General features: G+C 49.7%; 1 protein-coding gene across 7 annotated transcripts; it reads right to left on the minus strand.

Annotated features, from left to right (window-relative positions):
- Positions 1-11,699: 11,699 nt before the first annotated feature.
- Positions 11,700-21,287, minus strand: CDC25B (cell division cycle 25B). Of its 7 annotated transcripts, none has more exons than XM_019971919.2 (16): positions 20,873-21,286; positions 19,969-20,075; positions 19,270-19,321; positions 17,498-17,539; positions 17,307-17,343; positions 16,931-17,053; positions 16,704-16,826; positions 16,379-16,513; positions 15,847-15,927; positions 15,549-15,728; positions 15,275-15,370; positions 14,511-14,573; positions 14,269-14,367; positions 13,945-14,078; positions 13,133-13,244; positions 11,700-12,978 (listed from the first exon to the last, which is right to left on the minus strand). In XM_019971919.2, the coding sequence occupies exons 1-16, from the start codon at positions 21,070-21,072 to the stop codon at positions 12,838-12,840; spliced, it is 1,725 nt and encodes a 574-aa protein (XP_019827478.1). In that variant the 5' UTR covers positions 21,073-21,286; the 3' UTR covers positions 11,700-12,837. The 7 variants fall into 7 exon arrangements, with proteins under 7 accessions (XP_019827478.1, XP_070657270.1, XP_070657267.1 ...); XM_070801169.1 differs by having other exon boundaries at positions 20,057-20,075; positions 20,873-20,948; XM_070801166.1 differs by lacking the exon at positions 15,275-15,370 and having other exon boundaries at positions 20,873-21,287.
- Positions 21,288-25,033: the final 3,746 nt, after the last annotated feature.

Consider the following 25,033-nt stretch of genomic DNA (forward strand, 5'->3'; position numbering starts at 1 on the left):
TGCTTACTCAGTCGTGTCCGACTCTTTGCGACCCCCATGGACTGTAGCCTGCCAGACTTCTCTGTCCATGGGGATTCTCCAGGCAAGAATACTGGAGTGGGTTGTTATGCCCTCCTCCAGGGGATCTTGCCAACCCAGGGATCGAAACCAGGACTCCCGCGTAGCAGCGGATTCTTTACCGTCTGAGCCACCAGGAAAGCCCGAGGGAATCTTGAGGGCACCTGTTAAAATTCAGGTTGCTGGGCTTTGGCCCAGAGAATGAAGGCTTGGGGGAAAATAAGCATATTTAGGAAGTTGAGGGAGCAGGGCTTCTGTGTGTGTGTTCCTCCGATGGGTTAAGACTAGGGCTTGAGGAGGGGAGGGGGAAAGACTAGGGCTTGGCTTGGAGTGGACCGATTAAAACTGTGGTCCCAATCCCGTCTCCAGCTGTCACGGACAGTTCAGTCATTTTACTGGGCCCCAGTGAAGCCCCATAGGGTTTAGTAGACCGATTAATTTTTCCTTTCACACTCCTGCCTCTAACAAGCTTCTTCCTTGCCCCCTCTTTGAGGGAGGCTATCAGAAGTATATAAAGGGGACTTCTCTGGTGGTCTAGTGGCCAAGACTCGGTGCTCCTAATGCAGGGGGCTGGGTTCCATCCCTGGTTAGGAAACTAGATTTCATGTGCTCCAACTAAGAGTGGACATGCCAAAGCATTGGAAGATCCTGTGTGCCACAGCTAAGACCTGGTGAAGCCAAATAAATATATGTTAAAAGGCGTGTGTGCACGTGTGTGTGTGTGTGTGTGTGTGTGTGTGTGTGTGTGTAAGTGCTTCCCTATTGGAGTCTTGGCTTAGAAGTGTTTGGGGCGCTGCAAGACTTCTCTGGGCCACGTGGCTTGCCCTGGTCTCCCCAGCCCCCTACCTCCCAACACATAATCATTTTACTTATCGACAGGTCAACTGCTGCAACCTACCCAGATGTGCTCTGTGCCTCAGAACCCCACAATGGTGATTCCCTCGGCCTGGCCTGCCCTTTCCTCCCCTTTATTAGCCCTTCAAAAGGTACTCAGACCAAAACTTAGGGGAAGCCTTCCTTCTAGACTGCCCATTAGCGGTCTGCTGTCCCGTTTACACCCACTGTGAGGGTCTGCCTAAGGTGCTGATGTCTCCTTTGGGATACACCCTGGCTGTGATGCCCAGTTTCAGTCACCAGGGCCAAACACAAGGTCGACCTGCAGGCAACCCAAACACACTCCTTGGTGACTGAAGAAAGAAGGGCAGTGCAGCTCAGGCAGAGAAACTGGTGTGCAGACTGGGCTCCTCTGGCCATAGGACTCAGGCAAAGAGGCAGGGAAGGGAAGCTAGAGGAGATAGCCTGGGTGCTGGCCAGAGCATGTGGGCATTCTGGTCACAGATGCAATATGTAAATATTTTTGTATGTGGAGGGGCAATCCCAGAGATAGTGGGGCCTCAGCCAATAGACTGGGATGATGTTGGCTCAGTTCCTGGTCCCTATCGCTCTGAGCCAGGACTCATGTCTGCCAGCTGATTACAGCAAAGAGCTGACCGAGGGCACTGTTTGCTGGGGGCCAAGTGACATCTGGAACACACTATTCTGGCCTCAGTCCACTCCGCAGGCAGTGAGTCCACTCCAGGTCCCAGGCTAGTGTGAGGTACATGGAGGAGACAGCAGTCAGAAGCTGGCCTGAGCTTCTGGAGGTCAGGGGTGACCCAGATGTAGGTGGTCTCAAGGTAAGTATAGCAGGCTCAGATGTCATTTTCAACTTTTGGTAACTTGTGTCATAGGCCAACTTGTGCCCTCAAAGTCAAAGCAAGGTGCTGAGACAGTGAGGCAGGAAGGGGCCTGGGTCCCCAAAGACTGCAGAAACTTCTTGCTGAATGAGGAGCACATATATTTATTTTGTTCAACTGCTGTATGGGGTTTCTGTTAGATGCTGCTGTTGTTCAGTCGCTAAGTTGTGGATGAATCTTTGCCATCCCATGGACACTAGCACTCCAGGCTACGCTGTCCTCCACTATCTCTGAGTTGCTCAAATTCACGTCTATTGAATCAGTGATGCTATCTAACCATCTCATCCTCTGTCGTCCCCTTCTCCTCTTGCCTTCAATTTTTCCCAGCATCAGGGTTTTTTCCAATGAGTCAGCTCTTCACATCACGTAGCCAAAGTATTGGAGCTTCAGCTTCAGCATCAGATTTATTTCCTTTAGGATTGACTAGTTTGATCTTGCAGCCCAAGGGACTCTCAAGAGTCTTCTCCAACACCATAGTTCGAAAGCACCACTTCTTCAGCGCTCAGCTTTCTTTATGGTCCAACTCTTATATCCATACATGACTACTGGAAGAACCATAGCTTTGAACATACGGACCTTTGTTGGCAAAGTGGTGTCTCTGCTTTTTAATGGCTGTCTAGGTTTGTCCTTTCCTTCCAAGGAGTAAGCATCTTTTAATTTCATAGCTGCAGTCACTGTCTGCAGTGATTTTGGAGCCCAAGAAAATAAAAATCTGTCACTGTTTCCACTTTTTCCCTTCCTATTTGCCATGAAGTTATGGGACTGGATGCCTTGATCTTAGTTTTTTGAATGTTGCATTTCAAGCCAGCTTTTTCACTCTCCTTTTTCACTTTCATCAAGAGGCTCTTTAGTTCCTTTTTGCTTTCTGCCATTAGAGTGATATCATTTGCATACCTGAGGTTTTTGCTATTTCTGCTGGCAATCTTGATTCCAGCTTATGATTCATCCAGCCTGGCATTTTGTATGATGTACTCTGCATATAAATTAAATAAGCAAGCTAACAATATACTGGATTGTCATAATACTTTTCAAATTTTGAACCAGTCCATTTGTCTATGTCCAGTTCTGTTACTTATTGACCTGAATACAGGTTCTCAGGAGACAGGTGAGCTGATCTGGTACTCTAATCTGTCTGAGAATTTTCCAGTTTGTTGTGATCCACAAAGTCAAAGATGATAGCGTAATGAATGAAGCAGAAGTGGATATTTTTCTGGAATTCCTTTGCTTTCTGCACGATCCAGTGAATGCCGGCAATTTTATCTCTGGTTCCCCTGCCTTTCCTAAACCCAGCTTGTACATCTGGAAGTTCTCAGTTCACGTACTGCTGAAACCTAGCTTGAAGGATGTTGAGTATAACCTTGCTAGCTTGTGAAATGCGCACAGTTGTACAGCAGTTTGATCATTCTTTGCCATTGTCCTTCTTTGGGATTGGAATGAAAACTTTTTCCAGTCTTATGGCCACTGCTGGGTTTTCCAAATTTGCAGGTATATTGAGTGCAGCACTTTAACAGCATCATCTTTTAAGATTTGAAATAGCTCAGCTGGAATTCTGTCACCTCTACTAGCTTTGTTTGTTTAATGCTTTCTACCAGTCCATCCTAAAGGAAATCAGTCCTGAATATTCATTCATTGGAAGGACTGATGTTGAAGCTGAAACTCCAGTACTTTGGCCACCTGATGCAAAGAACTGACTCACTGGAAAAGACCCTGATGCTGGGAAAGATTGAAGGCAGGAGAAGGGGATGACAGAGGATGAAATGGTTGGATGGCATCACCGACTCAATGGACATGAGTTTGGGCAAGTTCCAGGAGTTGCTGGTGGACAGGGAAGCCTGGCTTGCTGCAGTCCATGGGGTCATAAAGAGTCAGACACAGGCTGAACTGAACTGAACTGAATGCTTCCTAAGGCCCACTTGACTTCACACTCCAGGATATCTGGCTCTAGGTGAGTGACCACACCACTGTGGTTATCCAGGTCATTAAGACCTTTTTGGTCTTATATTCTGTATATTCTTCTGTATATTCATTCTGTATGGTTCTGTATATTCTTGCTGCCTCTTCTTAATCTCTTCTGCTTCTGTTAGGTCCTTCCTTACCATTTCTGTCCTTTATCATGCCCATCCTTGCATGAAATGTTTCCTTAATATCTCCAATTTTCTTGAAGAGAGCTCTAGTCTTTCCCATTCTATTATTTCCCTCTATTTCTTTGTATTGTTCATTTAAGAAGGCCTTCTTATCTCTCCTTTTCTATTCTCTGAAATTTTACATTCAGTTTGGTATATCTTTCCCTTTCTCCCTTGCCTTTCACTTCTCTTCTTTCCTCTGCTATTTGTAAATCCTCCTCAGACAACCATTTTGCCTTCTAGTATTCCTTTGCCTTTTGCGTGGTTTTGGTCACTGCCTCCTGTACAATGTTAAGAACTTCCTGTCCGTAGTTCTTCAAGCACTCTCTCTACTGGGTCTAATCCCTTGAATCTATTCGTCCCCTCCACTGTATAATCATAAGGAATTATATTTAGGTCATACTTGAATGGCCTAGTGGTTTTCCCTACTTTCTTCAGTTTAAGCCTGAATTTTGCAATATGGAGCTTATGATCTGAGTAACAGTCAGCTCCAGGTCTTGTTTTTGCTGACTGTATAGAGCTTCTCCATCTTCAGCTGCAAAGAACATAATCAGTCTGATTTTGGTGTTGACCATCTGGTGAGGTCCATGTGTAGAGTCATCCCTTATGTTGTTGGAAGAGAGTGTTTGCAATGACCAGTGTGTTCTCTTGACAAAACTCTGTTAGCCTTTGCTCTGTTTCATTTTATACTCCAAGGCCAAACTAGCCTATTATTCCAGGTATCTCTTGACTTCCTACTTTTGTATTCCAATCTCCTATGATGAAAAGGACATCTTTTTTTTGGTGTTAGTTCTAGAGGGTATTGTAGGTCTTCATAGAACTGTTCAACATCAGCTTCTTCGGCATTAGTGGTTGGGGCAAAGACTTGGATTACTGTGAAGTTGAATGATTTGCTTTGGAAACAAACCAAGATCATTCTGTCATTTTTGAGACTGCACCCAAATACTGCATTTTGTACTCTTTTGTTGACTATGAGGGCCACTCCATTTCTTCTAAGGGATTCTTCCCCACAGTGGTAGATATAATGGTCATCTGAATTAAATATGCCTGTTCTCATCCATTTTACTTATAGTTCACTAAGATGTCAATGTTCAATCTTGTCATCTCCTGCTTGACCACCTCCAATTTACCTTGATTCATGGATCTAACATTCCAGGTTCCTATGCAACACTGTCCTTTAGAGCATCAGACTTTCCTTTCATCACCAGGCATATCCACAACTAAGCATCATTTCCCCTTTGGCCCATCCACTTCTTTCTTTCTGAAGCTATTAGTAATTGCCATCTGCTTTTCTCCAGTAGCATATTGGACACTTTCCAATCTAGGGGGCTCATCTTCCAGTATCATATCTTTTTGTCTTTTCATATTGTTTATGGGATTCTCGCAGTAAGAATACTAGAGTGGGTTGCCATTTCCTCCTCCAGTGGACCACATTTTGTCAAAACTCTTCTCTGTAACTCATCCATCTTGGGTTGTCCTGCCTGGCATGGCCTATAGCTTCATTGAGTTATGCAAATCCCTTTACCACAACAGGGCTTCCCTTGTAGCTCAGTCGGTAAAGAATCTGCCTGCAATACAGGAGACCTGGGTTCAATCCCTGGGTTGGGAAGATCCCCTGGAGAAGGAAATGGCAACCCACTCCAGTATCCTTGCCTGGAAAATCTCATGGACACAGAAGCCTGGTGAGCTGCAGATCATGGGGTTGCAAAGAGTCGGGCGCGACTGAGCGACTAACACTTACTTACTTATTTACCACAACAAGGCTATGATCTATTAAGCAGTCTATTAGGTATAGCCTAACTCAAATGAGTTAAGTGAGGCAACATGTGAAGTGGACAGAGTAGAGCCTGACACATAGTCAGCACTCAGTAAATGCTGACAAACATTAATGCAGAGGCAGGATAGGAGAAAGTGTCAGAAAGGCCTTGGTCAGTACTGGAAAGCAGGTGGAACCTTCTGGTCTGGAGGCAGTTTCAGAAGAAGAAAAGTGAAATAAAATACTACAATTCAGTATCCTGTAATAAACCACAATGGAATAGAATGAAAAAGAATATATGTATATTCTTTATGAATATGTATGTATATATACATATATATATTATGTACATAACTGGCTTGTTTTGCTGTATACCAGAAACTAACACAATATTGTAAATCAATTATAAAAAAACTGAAATAAATAAAGCACTATAAAAAATTAGAGAAAAAAAAATTACAGGAACTTGAAGGAAGCAGTTGGCTGGATTTGAGGCCTCACTCACCTGCCTAACAGCGACCAGGGGCTACACCTTCCCATCATTTCCCTTTCCCCTACTCTGGCTGTGGGCAGAGATGCCCATTACCCAGATCCCCAGCTCCACTCTTCTCAGTGGCCCTCCGAGTTGGGGGGTTTGCCTGAAGTCCCTTCCCCACGCTCTCATTCTCCATTGCTCTCTGCCTACTTCTGGGTGAGGCCTGCCCCACAATGGCAGGCAGCCTTGTGTTGTCCCCTTCCCATCCCCCTCGACGCCCACCACCAGAATGCACATCGTGACTGATACTCAATTTGGACAGCAGTCTCCATTCCCCACTCACCCAAGCCACTGCAGGGTCCTGAAACACTGATGGGCAGCCTGGCTTAGAAAGCTATACTGCTTCTCCCAGACATCAGGACCAACCCCTAGGTTCTGCTTACACACCTCCAGGGACAGAGGAAACCTACCCCCAAGACAGCTGGGAATGCTTACTGATGATCTTTACAAACCCTGAGACCTCAGGCCAGACCAGTTGAGCCATCACCTACATCTGGATGAGGGGAGGGCAATTCCATGGATTCTGTCAGCCCCAGGCAGATTTTTTTAATGTTTGATAAGAATGTCCCTGATGGCTCAGACAGTAAAGAATCTGCCTGCAATATGGGAAACCTGGGTTTGATCCCTGGGTCGAGAAGATCCCCTGGAGAAGGGAATGGCAATCCATTCCAGTATTCTTGCCTGGAGAACTCCATGGACAGAGGAGCCTGGCAGGCTACAGTCCATGGGGTTACAAAGAGTTGGTCACGACTTAGCGACTACACTTTCACTTTCAAGAATTTTTAGCTGTTTCTCAAATTGTAGAGGAGGAAACTAAGAGGAAGAGATTTACTGAGAGTTCAGGTAGGCTGAGATTGAGTGGATATGGCTGCCCTAGAATAAAGAAGACCAAAGTAAGGCAAGCCTTGTACCTCTATCCCCCTTCACCTCCCTGGGCCATCTCACAGATGACGTGCCCTATGTGGGTCACTAGACAGCTCCCTCTGCCTCTGTACCAAATCCCCTCCACAGCCCCCTAACTGCTTCTCTGGTGCAGTAGGACAACAGTCTCCTACACAGAGCAGCTTGGATTTTCCTTTGTAATCCATCACCTAGGAGCATGTCCCTGTGCAGAAAAGGCTCAAACCCTCAAGTTGGCCCCTTTCTTTTAATTAAATGTTTTTAGGATTATCCTTTTTACCCATCTGGTCTTGTAATCCCCACGTTGGCTCTAAGTAATAGCAGCCATAGAAGACTCTTGTATGGCACTTGGAGTAGGCAGGCCCTGTTCTCAGTGCTTTGTATACACCAACTCATTTGATCCAATTCACAAGCCTTTGATGGAGGGGCTTTACTATCTCCATTTTGCAGATGAGGAAATTGAGGCACTGAGATCAATCCTTGTCCATAAATTTCCGTTTGTTTCATGCCATCCCCATGTGTCCCCTTCTCCTCCATCCCCTCAGGGTGACCACAGAGACTGTCAGCCCCCACCTCCAACTCCTAGAGGCCATAACCCCAGCCCTGCTTACCTGCAATAATCTAACCCTGGGAGCTCCCTTCCCACCCGTTTTGGATAACCTCCTTCCCTGGTATTCCCAACCCCAACCCAGAAGGCCCCTTCCAGAACCCTCCCCTCAGGGAGCCCCAGGCCCCATGTTTGGCTGGGCTCCAGGAGGACTAGGCAGTCTGTGATTTGTCCTTTCAAAAGGCTGCTCTTCCTGCAGGGCTGAGAGCCAGGAGGCCCAACGAGGCAGCTCAGACCCGGCCACGTGAGGCCCCTTCCCTTCCCGCTGCCCCAGGCCCAGATGACTCAGAGCCTGGCAGCTGCGGTCACCACCCTTCCCCAGGGTGTGAGTGCTGGTGTGGGCAGGGTGGGGGAGGAGGCAATCCTAGCAGCACTGCTTGGCATCCACACAAACTCCTGTTGGGTGGGAATGCTTCTTAGCTTCTGTCTCATAACCAACTGTCTCTTTTGAACAATAGGCTGAGTAACTTCACATTATCCAACATTCTCTCAAGGCACGGATTTCAAGGCTGCAGAACAGCAACTTCTCCATCATTGCTCAACTTCCCTCTCCTGATTGTTTCCAGATTCCACATGGCTACAGACCTTCTTGTCTAAACATCCTTCCTTTCTGTACCAACAGTTTTATTGCTTCTGGAAAGTAGGGTGCTTTTGTGTTCAATCCCAGGGATAAAGACTTCTAAAAATCATTAAGTTTTCTAGATGACTGTGAGCTGTGATCACTGGATGGACTCAAGCCAGTGACCTACAAGCCAGTGACCTAAAGGGTCACTTTAACTTTTTAAAGAATCTGACTTGAGAAAAAATTAAGACTAAGATTAGCATTTCAACATAGGAGAGTCAGAAGACAGGCTGAAATTCCTGCTACTGCCACACTACAGCATGCAGGTGCATGCAGCTCTGGACAGTGAACAGAGCTCTTTGCTATAAACAATCACGTTTTCTGGTTAAGAGAGAAATTAAAATTTACCAATCCTAATGAAAATATGGAACAACAACACTCTCAGACACAGCTGGTGGGAGCTAAGTTGGTATAGCAACCTTGGAGAACTATGTGGAAAATACACACGCTGTGATCCAACAGTTCCACCCCTGGTATAGTTCCATCACATTTTGAAATAGTCTCAAACAATCTACGGGCAGAATGAAAATGTTCTCTCTCTTAATTGTGGTGGCAGTTACCAAACTGTACATCCACCAAAACTCACAGAAATATATACACAAAAGAGTGAATCTTTGCTTTAATTTTTAAAAGATTTAAAGACTAGGGAGGGACTTCCCTGGTGGTCCAGTGACTGACTCCATGTTCCCAATGCAGGGGGCCCAGGTTCAATCCCTGGTCAGGAAACTAGATCTCACAGGCCACAACCAAGACCCAGAGCAGCCAAATGGGTAAACAAATAAATGCCAGGGAATTCCCTGGCATCCAGTGATTCGGACTCTGCTCTCTCACTGCCATGGCTCAGGTTCAATTCCTGGTTGGGTAACTAAGATCCTGCAAGATGGATGGCAAGCCCCCAACCCCCCAAATTTTAAAGGCCAGAAGAAAAACAAGTAGAACGAACAATTTAATTTAGGAATATATCCATATAGTGAGAATAAGTTATTGGTAAAAGAAACAGGATGGACCTCGAATCATTATGCTGAGTGAAGAGTCAGACACAAAACTGTATAAAGCTCAAGAACAGGTAAAACTAATCTACTACAATTGAGGTTAACTAGTGGTGACTCCAGAGTGTAGGTAACTGGGAAAGAGCTGGAGGAAACCTTCTGGGATGCTAGACATGTCGACACATTGAGCTGTGTGGTGCCTTCTCACATCTGTGCCCTATGTTTAAGATATGTACCTTTGAGGAAATGTCAGTCTTTCCCCAATTTAAAAAGAAAACATTCTTTAAATTGTCATTGCAAATGCCAAATAGCAAGCAAATCCAATGATCCCCAGCCCCCCGACTCTGTCAGGCCTAGCACAGGAGCCTGTGTGACTCTTAAACCATGTGAGTAGGCTGCATGTGGCTGCTCCCAGGCTCCTAGCCAGAGGTGGGAATTCCTGCCCTGACTTGGCATAAGCAAAACAACCTTTAAAACTGGCTGACAGCCCAGGATTTTAAACCGCTTCCTTGCCTGATCCACCCCTCTTTTTGAGCATCCAGGAATAAAGTTATATCTTCACTTCCTGGTAGGGACTGCAGTACCTCTGCCCTATCCTCTGAAATTCCCAGGACAAGGAGGTCTTGGCCCAGCCCAAATTGGAGAGATGAACCCTAGCACCCTCTCTACTGGGCCCAGGCACCAAGGCCTTCTCTCAGGGAAGACTCTTGTCCTCACTTGATCAAGGTCCCTTCCTCTTGTTTCCCCTGCAAAATGAGCTAAATGTGTGACCTGGTGTGATTAGGAGACACTAGGTAAAAGTGTTTGGGGCAGACTAAGTGATCACAACTGACTATGATGGGTTGTGAGTGGGGCAGAGGTGGCCACAGCTGTCAGCACCTAGCTCATTCTGGGTGGGGTTAGACACTCAGCCCCCATTGCTTTCTCCTCCCCATGTGATCTGATCCACATAGCCAGGGTGGTAAGAGGACTCTTAGAGCAGAAGCTAGGCAGCCTAGCCCCACCTTCTTATCTCTTGCAGAGGTGGGAAGGTGAAGAGTGAGAGTCCTGGGCAGCTGGAATATCTACTCTGCTTGTATGTGCTGTGTGACCTGGGGCAGGTGAGTGCCCTTTGAGTATCCAGGGGCCTTCCTCCTCATAAAACCAGACCACTTGAGCATTCAGGGTGGTACAGGCAAATCTCAGAACTGTGCCAGGGCTCTCTCTCTCCTCTCCCTCTACTTCTTCCTCTTTCTCAGGGGTCTGCACAAGTATTTTCCCTTTTCTGGGGCAAATCCCGTCACCCAGATAAGGCTGGCTTGGTGCCAGCCGCCTGCTCAGTGGAGGGGGCTTCTGGACTACACTTCTTGAGTAGAAGCCCAGCCCCCACCCCCACCCCTCCAATATCATCCCTCCTACCTATTGTGCCCTTGCAGCAGGCTCAAGACCAAGACTGAAGACCAAGGAGCTTAAGAAACTTGGGATCGGGGGGACAAGTTTAGACTCAGCCTAGGACTCTCAAGTCTCTTCTTATTGCTCTGGCAAGAAACAGCCTGTTTTCCCACCTGCAGAATGGAGCGAATAATCACAGCAAGGTAGAACTTTAACAAGAAGTGGGAATGACACTTGACATGTTGTGTGAGCACTCTGTATCAGGCAGTGTCTTAGTTGTACATTTGCAAAGGAGCCCCTACCATCATAGCTCATATTTGGGCTGGTGTGGGAGAGAGTAATTTGCTGTGGTATTCCAAGGGGATTTCCTGACACATCCAGATTTCTGGTTCTCCCAGATCGGCCCTTTCCTACTCTTTTACCTTGACCCTGGCACCTCCTAAGTGGTGGAACCTTTGCTGAGTGCTGGGGATAATGAAAGTCATTTCCCTAATAGAGCAGGGAGGCTTCTGGGAGGCATTAACATTTGAAATTGAATCTTAAGAGAAATAGCAGCTTGAGGAGAGCATTCCTGAGCATATTGCAGATGCAAGGACAAGAAAATGTGAAGAGCAACTATGGGGGATTTAATTCAGCGAGAGGTGAGGAATGAGGCAGCAGAGGGTCTAGGTCCTAAAGGCTGAGACTTTTAAGTTTCTGAAGGCAATGGTGAGCCACTGACAGTTCTAGAGAACAGACTTGATGACATCATTCTTGCCTTCTTGGTGCAGAATTTAGGAATGGAGAGCTAGTTTAGGAAGATGGACCCCAGAAGTGCTTGAGAAGCCAGATGAGGGGAACAGGGAGGCTGAATCCAAAATCTTGGCAAGACTTGGGAAGAGGGTATGAGGCCACCTCCCCAGGAGTCTTCCAGCCCCAATCCGGAGACTTGCCTCTGCTGTATTCCACCATCAGGGTCTGCCATAGTCTTATTAAGGGCTCCACAGGACACAATGCTACTTACTCAGCTTGCTCAGTGCTTTATTGAACCAAGACCCTTCTAGATGACTCAGCAGAGCCTTCAAGAAGCCCTGCCCATTTCCCAAGATTCAGAATCCAGAAGTGGCTGGCCTTAGTTTAGCTGCTTTCATAAAATTTCCTTTTGAATATCTCCAAATCTTAAAAGTGTAAAGATTTTGTTCACACAGACAGGCACATGTATACTCCTGCTGCAGGCAGTCACACTCACTGAAATGCCTCAGTTCAGTGGTTTGTGGACAAGGCATTGTGGGTCTATGGCCATCCATGCACCCACTATCCATCCACACTTCCATTTGTCCATCTGTCCATCTGTGACGAGACAGCAGCAAGTTCTGACGTGGGTTCAGCCCCCAGGGTTCACAGCAGTGAGGGCTAGGTTTCCAGTGGGCTCAGGATGCAGGCCTTAACCCTCACCTAGGGGCCTCCATGGATAATAACATCCCTTTCCGAGCCACAGAAGCCAGGGCCAAGTGGGTTATGAATGTTTGTATCTTTAACAACTGGACAGGGAAAACCTAAACCTTAGCCTGTAACTATCCTGAGATGGAAAAAAAAAAGAGATCAAACATACAAATAACACTGAAACAGGAAAGAGGAAGAGCTCGTGCCTGTGCTGGAGATGTTCACATGAAGAGACGGGAAGGAGAAGGGAGTTTGGCACACACACTTAGGAGTATGTTAGCACCTGGGACATGGTGCTAACTCCGAGGGTAGCGGTGGCTCCTTCTAGGAGGCTGGAGCTTTCTCTCAGCCACATACATATAAACAAAGCTCTTAGGAAAAAAGAGGCTTTTCTGAATACAGCAAGACAAAGGGTTAACCCAAACAAGGAAGAAAAAGACACCAAAAAGGCTCCTGTTAGACACAAATACTTCCTTTGAGCTAGACTTAATCCAATTTCACTTAGTCAGCAGGCTGGGCTCTCCTGGAGTGAGGATGGGGGTGTCACCAGGATACGGAACATGACTGGAGTGAGACAGAGGATCAGGGCTGGTGCAGGCAGACAGGACGTCCTCACCATCTTTTCCCTGGACAGCAGACCCTCAGCCCCGGAGGCCACAGGGCGGCTGATGCCCAGGCCGCACAAAGCAAGGAAGGCGGGTGGGACAGTTGCTGGCCCTTCACTGGTCCTGCAGGCGGCTGCAAAGCTCTCGCCGGCTCCGCTCGCCAGCCCAGCTGCGTGTCTTGAGGCGGAAGGTCTTCATTTCATCCTTGAAGTCCTCATGGTTCATGGGCCGGTAGTCTTGAGGCTCACAGAAGGTCTAGGGCAGGATGGGATGGGGCAATCAACATGGGGACCTGGGCAACTTCAGAGAGGACTCTATCCTCCCTTATCCGAGGGCTACTGCCTGGTCAACCCCTTTCCCTGTAGCCCAAACCTCCCACGGATGCTATGGCCACCCCAACCCGTGGTACCGGGTGCTGTGGGAAGAAGTCCTTGTAGCCGCCTTTGAGGATATACATCTCAGGATAGTAGAGGCTGGGGTAGTCGTTGGAGGCTCTGTCTCGTTCCCTGATGAAACGGCACCTGCGACCAGTAGGGGTGTGGGGTGAGAGCTGGTTGTACAGTGGGATGTATCAGGGGACCTGCTCCACGCAGCCACTCCTCTGGGAACCACAGAAGGCTTGAGTGCAGGAATGTCAGCCACAAGAACACTTTTAGTTCAGTCTGGCTAACTGGGTTCACAAGAGGTTGGGGAGACAGAAAAAGGCAAATCAAAGGGGCTCTGTGTTCAGAAGACAGTTACACAATCTCTGTCCGAGACATTTCTTCTGGGCCAGGAAAGTGGAGGCAGAAGGGAGACAAGTGAACCAAGTTCAAGAGGTAAGAGTCAGAAGGTCTGGACAAGGCTGGGTGAGGAGATGGAGAGAGGAAAGAACAATCGAACCCTGGAAGGGCCAGCATCACTGAGGACTGGGACAGGGCCTTTGGATTTTAAGGACACTGCTGGAGAGTTAGAATAAGGTTTTGTGGAGATGGCGGCAATGGACAGAGGGAAGATGGGAGGCCTGACGGAAAGGATGAGAGGAGACAGGAGGACAGTGCCATGCACAGGGAAGCAGGGATACGGTCTGCTCCAAGCTCCAAGGTGAGATAAGAGGCCCAGATCAAGGAGGGGCCAGGGCCGGGCTCACGCCTCTTGGCCACTGGATGGTTCCAGCACCCGAAAGCCTAAGCAGGGAAGGTAAGGAGCAGCACTAGCTGGCTGGGCGGAGCCAGGACTCACATGCGGGGGCCCCGCTCAGATGAAAATTCACAGTGGAAAATGAGGATGATTCTCTTATCCAGGCTGCAGGGTGTGATGGGGCTCTGTAGCAGGAAGGTCTCGGCATCCCGTTCCAGAGGCAGGTTCACAGCAGTCTGCCAGAGAAGCCAGGGGTCAGGCCGCAGCTGTGCGTGGCTGACCCTGCCCTGTGCGGTCCCCATCTTTCAGATGAGTGACTCCACCTCTTGAAGGGCAGATCCTACCCCATGAGAGAGTGCATCCTCTGGGCAGAGGAAGGACAGAACTGGATGAGTCTTCAGGGCCTCTCCCGTCACCCTGCCTCACCTTGATGTGCCCGCCTTCATACTCATAGGGGTATCTGCAGTCAACAATCACAAACTTCTCCACGATGTGGCTGAACTTGCCTGTCAGCAGAGCCACCACCTGCAGGAGGCCGCAGAGGTGGGTCCCAGTGGTTCAGGCTGGCAGGCAGGGGGCTGACCCAGTGCTTGTAGCCTGACTCCAGGGGAGGTTAACAAGCAAACAGAAGTCCCAAAGGCACTGAAAAATAACTCATCCCTGCATACCGTTTCTGGTGAGATGTACTTGAGGTCTTGGTGCTTTCCATCCACAGTCTGTAGGAGGAAGGCCTGAAGGGAAGGTGAGAGAGAGTGACATTGGCAAAACTAGGAACCTGAGAAAAATGAGTTTTTCCTCAAGTCTGAAAGCCAAACTTGCTTGACTTTCCCTTTTTTTAATATTTATTTGTTTTATTTGGCTGCATCCAGTCTTAGTTGCATGGGATCTTTGATCTTCACTGCTGCATGTGGGATTTTTTGCAGCACGTGAACGCTAAGTTGTGCCACGCGGGATCTAGTTTCCTGACCAGGGATCCAACCTGGGCCCCCTGCATTGGCAGCGTGGAGTCTTAGACACTGGACCACCAGGGAATTATCTGCTTTGACTTCAAATTAAGGTCTGGTTCCCATAGCAACCAAGGTGCCTCTAGGGTCTGATCCCCAGAAAACAGCCTTCCAAGGGGAAATGAAGATGGGGAGCAGAGAATATGAACCCTCCATGCCTCCTGCCCCCATGCTTTGCCAAGCAGGCCCCAGGAGGCCCCCGGCAAGATGGAAATCTTTTCCAAGGTGGAGATACCACTGATGCCCTGGACAGATTTGAGATAGGAGATCAAAGAGAGCCAGAGAGAGGAGTCTGGGTGAGACTACAGGATAAGATGCAAAGGACAAAATGAGGGGCTTCTGGGAGAGTGGGAGTCACTGAAGCAGTCGCTGGGCTCAGGGGCCACATAGTAAAGGCCCGAGCCTCCTGAGGGTCCCACTGCTGGTACCTTGGAGTAATCCCCGATCAGTTCTCGGTGGTCACTGTCCAGGATATTCTCAATCTCATCATGACACAGAGACTTTGAGCGGAGAATGCGGGCTTTCTGTGAGGCAAGTGGCAGCCAGGGTCAGGGGTGAGGCTGTCCCTCAGTGCCCTGTCTGGTTAGCATCCCCCTTCCTTGCACCCTGCCCCCCTCTACAAACCCAGCTGAGACGGGCTTACAGGGTGGACTTGGAGGGTGGCAGTCCAGCCTAGTCCCAGCCCAGGACGGGGGTACTCACGGGTTCCTCAGCTTCCTGCAGTTCCTCCTCTGGAGGAGTCACGCTCCTTTTCCGCTTGTTCTGTACAGGCAGATCCCGGTCCTGCGGGCGCTCCAGCCTCTTGAGGATGGGCCGGATCACACCGCAGGGCATGGACGGAGAGCGGAAGAGCCGCTGGCACTTGCTGTACATGATGAGGTCCTGGCAGAGGTAGCAGGTCTGGGGTCAGCATTCCTAGCCCCTGCTTTCCATCCCAGTCTCACTCAGAGGGTAGGGCTCCACCATTCCCAAGTTTTGAGGGGCCTCTCCAGGGGCTCACCTGTTCCTCTTCCTTTTCTGAGGTCTTGACCAGTGGGGCACTAATGAGGCTCTCCATGCCTGGGGGGACTACATCATTTTCCTGAGGCCAGATCAGCAAGGGTATGGTCACACTCGCAGGCACAGGTCCAACACCTAAGGCCCCAAGTCCTCCAGGGCGGTTTTCCCAGTTCTCCCAGCAAAATTCCAGGCCAGCAGCCCTTGGTGACCCTGCTCATACTGCCACACAGGACAGCCCCCAGGACCAGGAAACTGCGGGGCCCCACTCGCCAGAGGGACTTTAGCATAGATATGAGAAGCATGGCAATACAGGAAGACCAGGCTTCCCTTTGCCCTGCCCATCCACCCTCCACTGCAGCACCAGCCACTTCCTCTTCTCTGATTGGCCAGAGGTCAGGCTGTGACTCAGTTACCTCCAGTTCTTCTGACATTGAAATGAGGTCATAGTCTTGCTGTAGGAGCTCAGAGCTTACCTCTTTCGGGAGATCTCAGGAAGGGAGAGGTAGGGGGCCTGACAAGGCAAGGCTGTTTACCTTTAAGTCCGTCTCCAGGATATCCACGAATCCATCGTCTTCCTCAACAGCCCCTGTGGAGGGGGTCACGGAGAACTGGCATCGGGCCAGGGGGATCAGTTCCTCGACTTCCATCTTCCGCTCAGGGGTGAGACACTGCATGGGTGACAAACAGACAGAGGAGACTCAACATGGGGCCCGAGACAAGTCTCCACCCTAACCTTCTGAGAAATAAGGTTCCCACTGCCTCAGGGCTCAGGATCACCCCCAAGTTTCCCAGGCTGCCTTCACAGGCACCTGCCCTCCGCGCATGCCTGCCCTGCAGGGGTCAGCTCTCCTGGTATACCATCAGGTCGGGAGCCGAGCTTGGCCTCTGGGCAAAGGCTTCTCTGCGGCTGGCCCACTCCCCAAGAGCACGGGAGTGGCTGGGATGTTTGAGTTTCCCTGGCATCTTGAAGACAAATCCATCCTGTGGGCAATACAGAGGGATGCATGATCAAATGCCAGAAAACCGCTCCAGCAAGCCCCCCTCTCTCCCTGAAGTGCTTCGATTCTGGCCTTCTGGAAACATACATTCTCTTTGTCCTCCCCAGAGCCGTGGGCAGCTTGGTCACACGCCTCAGTCTTCCTCCAGGTGCCAGACGCTTGGGAGTTGGTGATGTTCCGTAGCACAGGACTGTGGCCCAGAAGCCTCCCCTAGAGAGCCAGGAGGGCAGTAGGTACAGAAGGCTCCATTCCCCTAGTGCCAGCCCAGGCCATACCTTCTCCCATCTCTGCTCCAACTCCCCCAGATCCCCTGTCCACCTCCAAAGCCCCATCTCCCATAGCCAGACAAGGGACACCCAACTGCTTCAAGTCGACCTTCCGAGAATCAATCCAGGTCCCTCCTGCCCTCTATAATCCTAGCCAGTAGGCCCAAGTCTCTCAATGGGCCTCAGAGGACACTCACCGGCAAGGACTGGAAACGTCGGATGGCAAACTGCTCACTGCAGAAGGAAACAGGGACACCTCAGGGCTGGAGAGTCAGGCTGTGCCAGAGAACATGCAGGGTGCCCCTCCACCACAGAGCCCTGTACATCCTGGGGCCTATTCCACCCACACGGGGCAGGGAGCCTGTGCAACGAAGGCCAGAGCACTTACTTTTGAATAACTCGGCTGGCTGCCTGGATGGCCTGTTCAAACCTAGGACAGAGAAGGGTCCCATTCAACCTAGGTCTCCTCACAGCCCATTGCCTATCCCCAGCCTTGGGTCCTCAGTCCACAAGGCCCAGGGGAGCCAGAGCTCAGGCCAGGGGAAAGAGGAGGTAGGAAGAATGCAGCACCTATCATGGGCCCAGGTATAGGGGAAGAGGGAGATAAGAGGCAGCCTGGGATTTTAAAAGCTGCCCTGAATGGAAGAAGCCTGAAGAATGGCAGTGACAGAGACAGCTGGGGTAGGTCTTGGGGTAGCTGAGGAGTTACCAAGGCAACGGTCTCACCAGCCTGCCCACAGGCCTTCCACCTGTATGCAAATCACCTCAGCAGGGCCATATGGCTGCCAGGAAAGGCATCCATCCATCCCATGACAGGCCTTGTCCTGAACATGTGGGTGTCTGCAGGGCCTGGATACCAGCAAGGCAGGGCTTCCCTCCCCTTGTGTGGGATAGTCCTGGCTCCTCCAGGACAGGGGACTGGTTCAGTGTGCCCCTGGATCAGCCCCGGTCTGCCATGTCAGACCCCCTAGTGACAAATGTCCAAGGTCATAACCTCTCCTCCCTCCTGTGGAATTTTAGAACCCAGCCTCTGTTCCAACCCCTCCTCCTGCCTTAGAAGAGACCAGCAGGCAAAGAATTCCAACAGATGTTCCTTCTGAGCCTAGCTATGTTACCAGAGACCACCTGCCAGGCAGGGCTTTTGTGTGTCTCTGTGTACACACACACACACACCTCTTTCTGTGTAACTGTTAAGGCAGGTGCAGTGTTGGTGGTGGGAAACTGAGGGCTAAAGTGTCAGGAGGATAGCCCCCCCACCCCTCACCCAGGTGGGGCAGGGTGGCTGTATGCAGCCAACCTGGCACCAGGATGACCAATTTAATTGGCTTGGTTTTCAGTCTGCACCTGGGCCCTAGGGGTAAAGCAGGTTCAGCTCTGTGTTATCATCAAAACCCAACCTGCAGTCCCCACACCACCACCCAATGCTCTCCCCATTTCCTGTTTATGAACAAACCTGCAGCCCAGCCCAGTCTGATCAAAGGCAGTGGGAGGAAAGACAGCCACCGCCCTAAACCCAAATCCACAGTCGCTCAGCCCAGGCCGGGTTTGCCCGTTGTTCCCAGTAACGTCTGCTCTCCCTTCTGGGGCCTGAACAGCTGGATGGGAACAGCTGTGCTCTGGAAGGTACTACTCCTGCCCCACAACCAAGAAGCAGAGAACTGTGTTGAGCAGAGCCCCTCAACTTCTCCACTCTCCTTCACAAAGGGCCTGGTCCAAGGGTTGGCCAGCGGATGAAATGTCACTGAAACCAGTGGTGACTGATAGGAGGGCCAAGGGCCAAACCAGCTTGCAGCAACTGTTTTGTTTGGCCTAGAGTAAATTAAAAACTTTGAATTAGTTGGACCATATTTTAAAATTTTGATAATTCACAGGAAAGAAAAATATGTGCATAGGCAGAAAGGGCACATACAGTCCTGTATTCCCACAAGAGGCTCCCTGTGGCTACTGTCCTGAACCCATTCTAAGCTGCTCCCACGATAGTAGACCCTTCCCTGAGACAAGCAGAATGCCGGGACATGGAAAGGTCAATTAGTGCCCCTATACAAGGGTTTAGGGAGGTCTGTTTGCTCTCCCAAGCTCCCCTAGTGAGTTTAGGGTGGAACTAAGATTCTCAAGGGCAGGTTCCCCTCCTTGACCGTGTGGTCCCTCTTCTCTACTCACGTCTGCTCTGCCATGTTGGGGTCCATAGGGCTGGGAGAGTCCATGCACAGACCTGAGAGACAGAGTGCCTTGGTTTGAAAGTGGTGGCATTTCCTGCACACTTTTCCCTACCATGTCCCAACACTATTCAGAGAAGGGGGGAAAACCCGTTTTTATCTTAGGTCTTGATACATTAAAAACTGAAACAAAATCCACCCATAGACCCCAAGGGCTGACACATGGCCAAGTTACACAGGGCTCCATTCCCTATTTACTATTCTTGCTGGAATTGCCTATTACTATGGAAACTTTAAAGCCTAAAGTTTAGGCTTTAAACCAAAATTCTGCTAAGCATTTTTCTTGAACTGATTTAAAATAATTTGTTCTAGAAAAGATTACAGCTTTTAATGAAAGTTAAAGCCGAAGGCAAGTGAATGTTATAAAATGACAGATTTTCAGCCTAATTGCCTCCCAGGTGGGGCTGTGGTTTAGGACTTCGGTGCCTAGTTTTAAATAGTAAGATTTCATCTCCCTTGGAGGACCCCACCCAGCACCCATTGCTCAGCCAGTCTATGCCGGCTGTGGCATGCCCCACCAGAAGTGGGCAGGGGGAGGCTGCCGGGGTCCCATCAGGTTGTGGTGAGGATGTTAGTCTGATCAGCAGGGAAGTAGGGAGGCTCAGGTAGCCCCCCAAACTCCCCTGGCACCCCTGGGCCTCACCTGCATCAGAAGATTCAGAGGACTCAGACGACAGGGAGGATTCAGACGCCCGACGGGACAGGGATAGGCATGTGAGCAGGCTGCCTACCTGACTCTTTGGGGTCTCGCTGGGAAGGGAGCAGGGACCCAGGGAAGGAGAAAGGTAAATGTGGGGCTCAAGGGTTGGCTGGCCCATGTTCCCACCAACACCACCACCCACTCCCCCCAACCTCTGAAGTGCCCTTCCAGTCACTGCACTGTCTAAAGGAGGTGATGGCATCAAGGATCTACCCTCTTCTCAGGCCTTCTACAGAAGCCCTAATGTCTTCTCTTTGTTGATTGATTAAAGGTTCTCCTGGGTGCAGGGAAGGTGAACCCAGAGCAAGAGCAAGGAGTTGGGCTGGAACCATCCTGAGGAATGGTGGGGCAGCAGACAGCCCTAGAGGGCCATCCCCTAAACTCTAAAGGTCCCTACCCACCCACAAGCCTTTCTGGAGGAATGGCCAAGCCTTTGGCCTTTATTGCTTCAAGGACAACCCAGCCTGGAGCTGCAAACTTGCTCAGGGAACAGGACCAGTGTTTAACCCCTTTACCCCAGGAAAGAACTGAGGGTAGAGGGAACAGGACCACCCTCAAATTCCCCGTCCAGGCTCAGGATCCCCTGCCTGGGGCAAAATGGTGGAGATTTGAGCCAAGATTAGGGAGGCAGCATGGTGGAGGTGGGGAAGAGGGTCTCCAGAGAATGTGGCAGCCAAGAACAAGTCACCTGGAGGGTGTGAGCAGCACAGCTCGGTCCTGAGCCTTGAAGCAGGCTGTGTCTGGGATGCCTCTCCGTTTGGCACCCATGCCGGGTTCCAGAGAGGCCTGGGACCAAAACCTAGTGCGGGCCTCCCACCCTACACCGAGCATCCCTGGGGCCCCCTACCTGCCGAGCCCAGCGAGGTGGTGCATAGTCTGGGTGAGGGTGGTGACCGGAGAGGAAGCGGCCGCGCGCTCCGGGGACCCCAGGAGGCCATGAGCCCCCAGCCCGAGGCCCGGGAGGTGGCCAGGACGCTGGGCGCCACCGCGCATGCCGGCCGGACTGAGAGCCGAGCCTGCCACGGACTCCGGCTGGGGCAGCTCCATCGCGGTGGGGCGGGCGGGCCTGGCGTAGGGCGACCAACAGACGCCGGGCACAGCTGGCCTGGACGAGGTAGGGAGCCGGCCCGGGGTGGAAGGGAAGGGAGGGAGGAAGAGCAAAGGGGCAGGAGCGAGAGAGGAGAGGGAAGTGGGGAGGGTGGGGAAGGGAGGAGGGACACGGGGACAGGCTACCAGCCCAGGAAGCCTCTAGCAGAGGCTGCCACCTCCACCTTCTTATATATTCGAAAAATAACAGCGGCCGCGCCGCCGGACGCCACCAATGGGGGCGCAGTAAAGAAGAGAGGCGGGACAGAGGGCGGGGCTACTATGTTGGAAGGCGCGGAGGCTGGACCAGCCCGGCCTCACCCAGTTCCAGGCTTTGAGTCGGGTAGAGGAATCAAGGAATTAACCCTGGCACTCCCTCCCAGCCAGGGTTCAAGGAGCCGTGCTTCTCAAATTCCGATTCTCAGTATGTGGTTTGGAGCTACCCACCCCTCCAGCAAAGAGGGCCTCAGGAGATGCAAAAACTCCCTAGAGTAGCCTCAGAGGGACCCCACCGTTTAACATCACTTACATGTACCGGCTGGCATCATGATAGCCTCCATTCCAGGAATCTGCGGAATACAGCTGTGCAGTGCGGTGTGTGTTCGCCTTTCCACTTTACCGACAGAGACGATGAGGCGTAGAGAAGTTCATTAACTCGTTCAAGGTCACATGATTGTGCAGATGGTAGAGTTGAGATTCACCCTAGACACATCTACTCTCCCAGCTTCCCTGACCCCGCGACTGGCAGCTCCTGGGGCGGCCCCAAGGGTAATTCCCACGGGGAGTCCCCAGTGCTGGAAGTGGACCCGCGGTGGGGGCCGACACATAACTAGCCAGTGTTTCCGGGGGTCCCCGGTTAGATGTGATCCCAAGCTGCCCAGTTTTTGCCGGCAGCTCCAGAGGAGGCTCTAATGATTGGTCTAGTCGTGAGTTTTGGCAGTGAGGACAAAGGAGGGTGTCAGCAATCTCCGAACCCAGTTATGGAATGCCTATTGATGGTTTGGCTAATTTGGTGCCAATGTTTAATTGGTGTTTCTTTGATCAGGAGGGCTGAATTTGTCACTGGTTTTAACTGAGCATCTTCTAATTATCTGATTACCTGCTAGTGAGCTCACTGTCCTTGACTGTGGTGGGAAGGCTGCAGTCAAAAACTAGTGGGGAGTAAGCTGTTTTTGCACCCCATCTCTCCAGGGAAGAAGTGGCCTCCAGCTTATCAAGTCACAGCTCAAGAATGCTGGCACTGCAGCCTTGAGCCCCTTCCCATACAGCTCCAATCCTTCAGGCCAAGGAGCAGTAGCAGGGGTGGGAGGAGGGTGGCAGAAAGGAGAGCCTGGCATTGGGGGCTGGGGCAGGCCAGGAGAAACATGGAAGAAGGGAATGAGAAGGCCCCAGTCCCATCTGAGAGGGATGAGGAGGGCGGGGATGTGACAAAAGTAGATCATGAACCCCAGACAAATCTTCAGGACCCTTCCCCAGTCACTATAGTGAATGTGTTGTGTATTCTTCCAGAGTTTAGTCTAAACAGTCCTAGGCAATAGAAACAAAATGGGAGACACGTAGGTAATTTAAAATTTTCTAGTAGGCAAATTTTTAAAAGTAACAAGAAACAGATGAAACTTTAATATTTTATTTAACCTAATATATTGTTTTTAATTTCAGCTTGAGAACTTTTAATGTTTTTATTTATTTATTTGATTATGTAAGCTCTCAATTGGAGCATGTGGGATCTTGGATCTTTGCTGTGGCATGGAGGATCTTCAGCCATGGCATGTAGGATCCAGGTCCCCAACCAGGGACCAAACCTATCACCCCTACACATTGGGATTGTGGAGTCCCAGGCACAGGGACCACCAGTCAGTCAGTTCAGTCACTCAGCCATGTTCAACTCTTTGTGACCCCATGGACTGCAGCACGCCAGGCTTCCCTGTCCATCACCATCTCCCAGAGCCTGCTCAAACTCATGTCCATTGAGTCAGTGATGCCTTCCAACTATCTCATCCTCTGTCATCACCTTCTCTGCCTGCCTTCCATCTTTCCCAATATCAGGGTCTTTTCCAATGAGTCAGTTCTTCTCATGAGGTAGCCGAAGTATTGGAGCTTCCACTTCAGCATCAGTTCTTCAATAAATATTCAGGGTTGATTTCCTTTAGGATTGACTGGTTTGATCTCCTTGCAGTCCAAGGGACTCTCAAGAGTGTTCTCCAGCACCACAGTTCAAGGCATCAGTTCTTCACACTCAGATTTTGTTATGGTCCAACTCTCACATCCATACATGACTACTGGAAAAACCATAGTTTTGACTAGATGGACCTTTGTCCACAAAGTAATGTCTCCGCTTTTTAATAAGCTCTCAAGGTTTGTCTTCGGAGAAGGCAATGGCACCCCACTCCAGTACTCCTGCCTGGAAAATCACATGGATGGAGGAGCCTGGTAGGCTGCAGTCCATGGGGTCGCTAAGAGTCGGACACGACTGAGCGACTTCACTTTCACTTTTCACTTTGATGCATTGGAGAAGGAAATGGCAACCCACTCCAGTGTTCTTGCTTTGAGAACCCCAGGGACAGGTGGGCTGCCGTCTCTGGGGTCGCACAGAGTTGGACATGACTGAAGCGACTTAGCAGCAGCAGCAGCAAGGTTTGTCATAGCTTTTCTTCCAAGGACCAAGCGTCTTTTAATTTCATGGTTGCAGTCACCATCTGCAGTGATTTTGGAGCCCAAGAAAATAAAGTCTGTCACTGTTTCCATTGTTACTCCATTTATTTGCCATGAAGTGATGGGACTGGATGCCATGATCTTTGTTTTTTGAATGTTGAGTATTAAGCCAGCTTTTTCACTCTCCTCTTTCATTTTCATCAAGAGGCTCTTTACTTACTCTTCACTTTCGGCCATAAGGGTGGTGTCATTTGTGTATCTGAGGTTACTGATATTTTTCCTAGCAATCTTGATTCCAGCTTGTGCTTCATCCAGTCTGGCATTTCACATGATGTACTCTGCATATGTTATATAAGCAGGGTGACAATATACAGCCTTGACATACTCCTTTCCAGTTTGGAACCAGTCCATTGTTCCATGTCCAGTTCTAACTGTTGCTTCTTGACCTGCATACAGATTTCTCAGGAGGCAGGTAAGGTGGTCTGGTATTGCCATCTCTTTCAGAATTTTCCATAGTTTGTTGTGATCCACACAGTCAAAGGCTTTGGCATAGTCAATAAAGCAGAAGTATATGTTTTTCTGGAACTCTCTTGCTTTTTCTATGATCCCACAGAAGTTGGCAATTTGATCGCTGGTTCCTCTGCCTTCTCTAAATCTAGCTTGAATATTTGGAAGTTTTCAGTTCATGTACTGTTGAAGCCTCACTTGGATAATTTTGAGCATTACTTTGCTAGCGACCACCAGGGAAGTCCCTAATGTAATGGATTTTAAAGTTATCATTTCAACATGTTATCAATATAAAAATTGTTACTGAAATGTTTTACATACTTTTTTTTCTGATACTAAGCCTTCAAAGTCCAATGTGCATCTTACACGCACAGCACATCTCAGTTTGGAACTGCCATATTTCAAGTGCTCAGTAGCCTTAATGGGCTACTCTAGTGGTCAGTGTGTATCTATATATTCAATTGTATGACCATATTTTTATAAATCTACAAACAGTATAAAAAACAATGTTTTATACCTTGCTTTCTTTTATTTGAAGATATATTTACTCAATTCCCTAATGCTGTACATTTATTAGCTTTTAAATGATGCAACAGATATGCACAGAATGAATTCCTAAAGAGAAACTGCTGGACAGAATGGGGTTTATTGAAATCTTCTTTTCCTTTTCCTAAATCTCATTTTCTGAAGCTGACTGAGTTTTTGAAGAACAGGTAGCAGATCATTTACCTCTCCCCCGTCTCCCAGTACCTTAAATAGGCCC

This window comes from Bos indicus, chromosome 13, assembly GCF_029378745.1.
Source record: "Bos indicus isolate NIAB-ARS_2022 breed Sahiwal x Tharparkar chromosome 13, NIAB-ARS_B.indTharparkar_mat_pri_1.0, whole genome shotgun sequence".
Taxonomy (NCBI): domain Eukaryota; kingdom Metazoa; phylum Chordata; class Mammalia; order Artiodactyla; family Bovidae; genus Bos; species Bos indicus.

Bases quoted from the DNA above. Each gene is read 5' to 3' on its own strand.
- CDC25B (XM_019971919.2), bottom strand. From the start codon at position 21,072: ATGGAGCTGCCCCAGCCGGAGTCCGTGGCAGGCTCGGCTCTCAGTCCG. The intron at 17,344-17,497 runs GTAAGTGCTCTG...TTCCTTCTGCAG, and splicing joins GCCAGCCGAGTTATTCAAAA to TGAGCAGTTTGCCATCCGAC. The intron at 16,514-16,703 runs GTATACCAGGAG...TCACCCATGCAG, and splicing joins GCTCGGCTCCCGACCTGATG to TGTCTCACCCCTGAGCGGAA.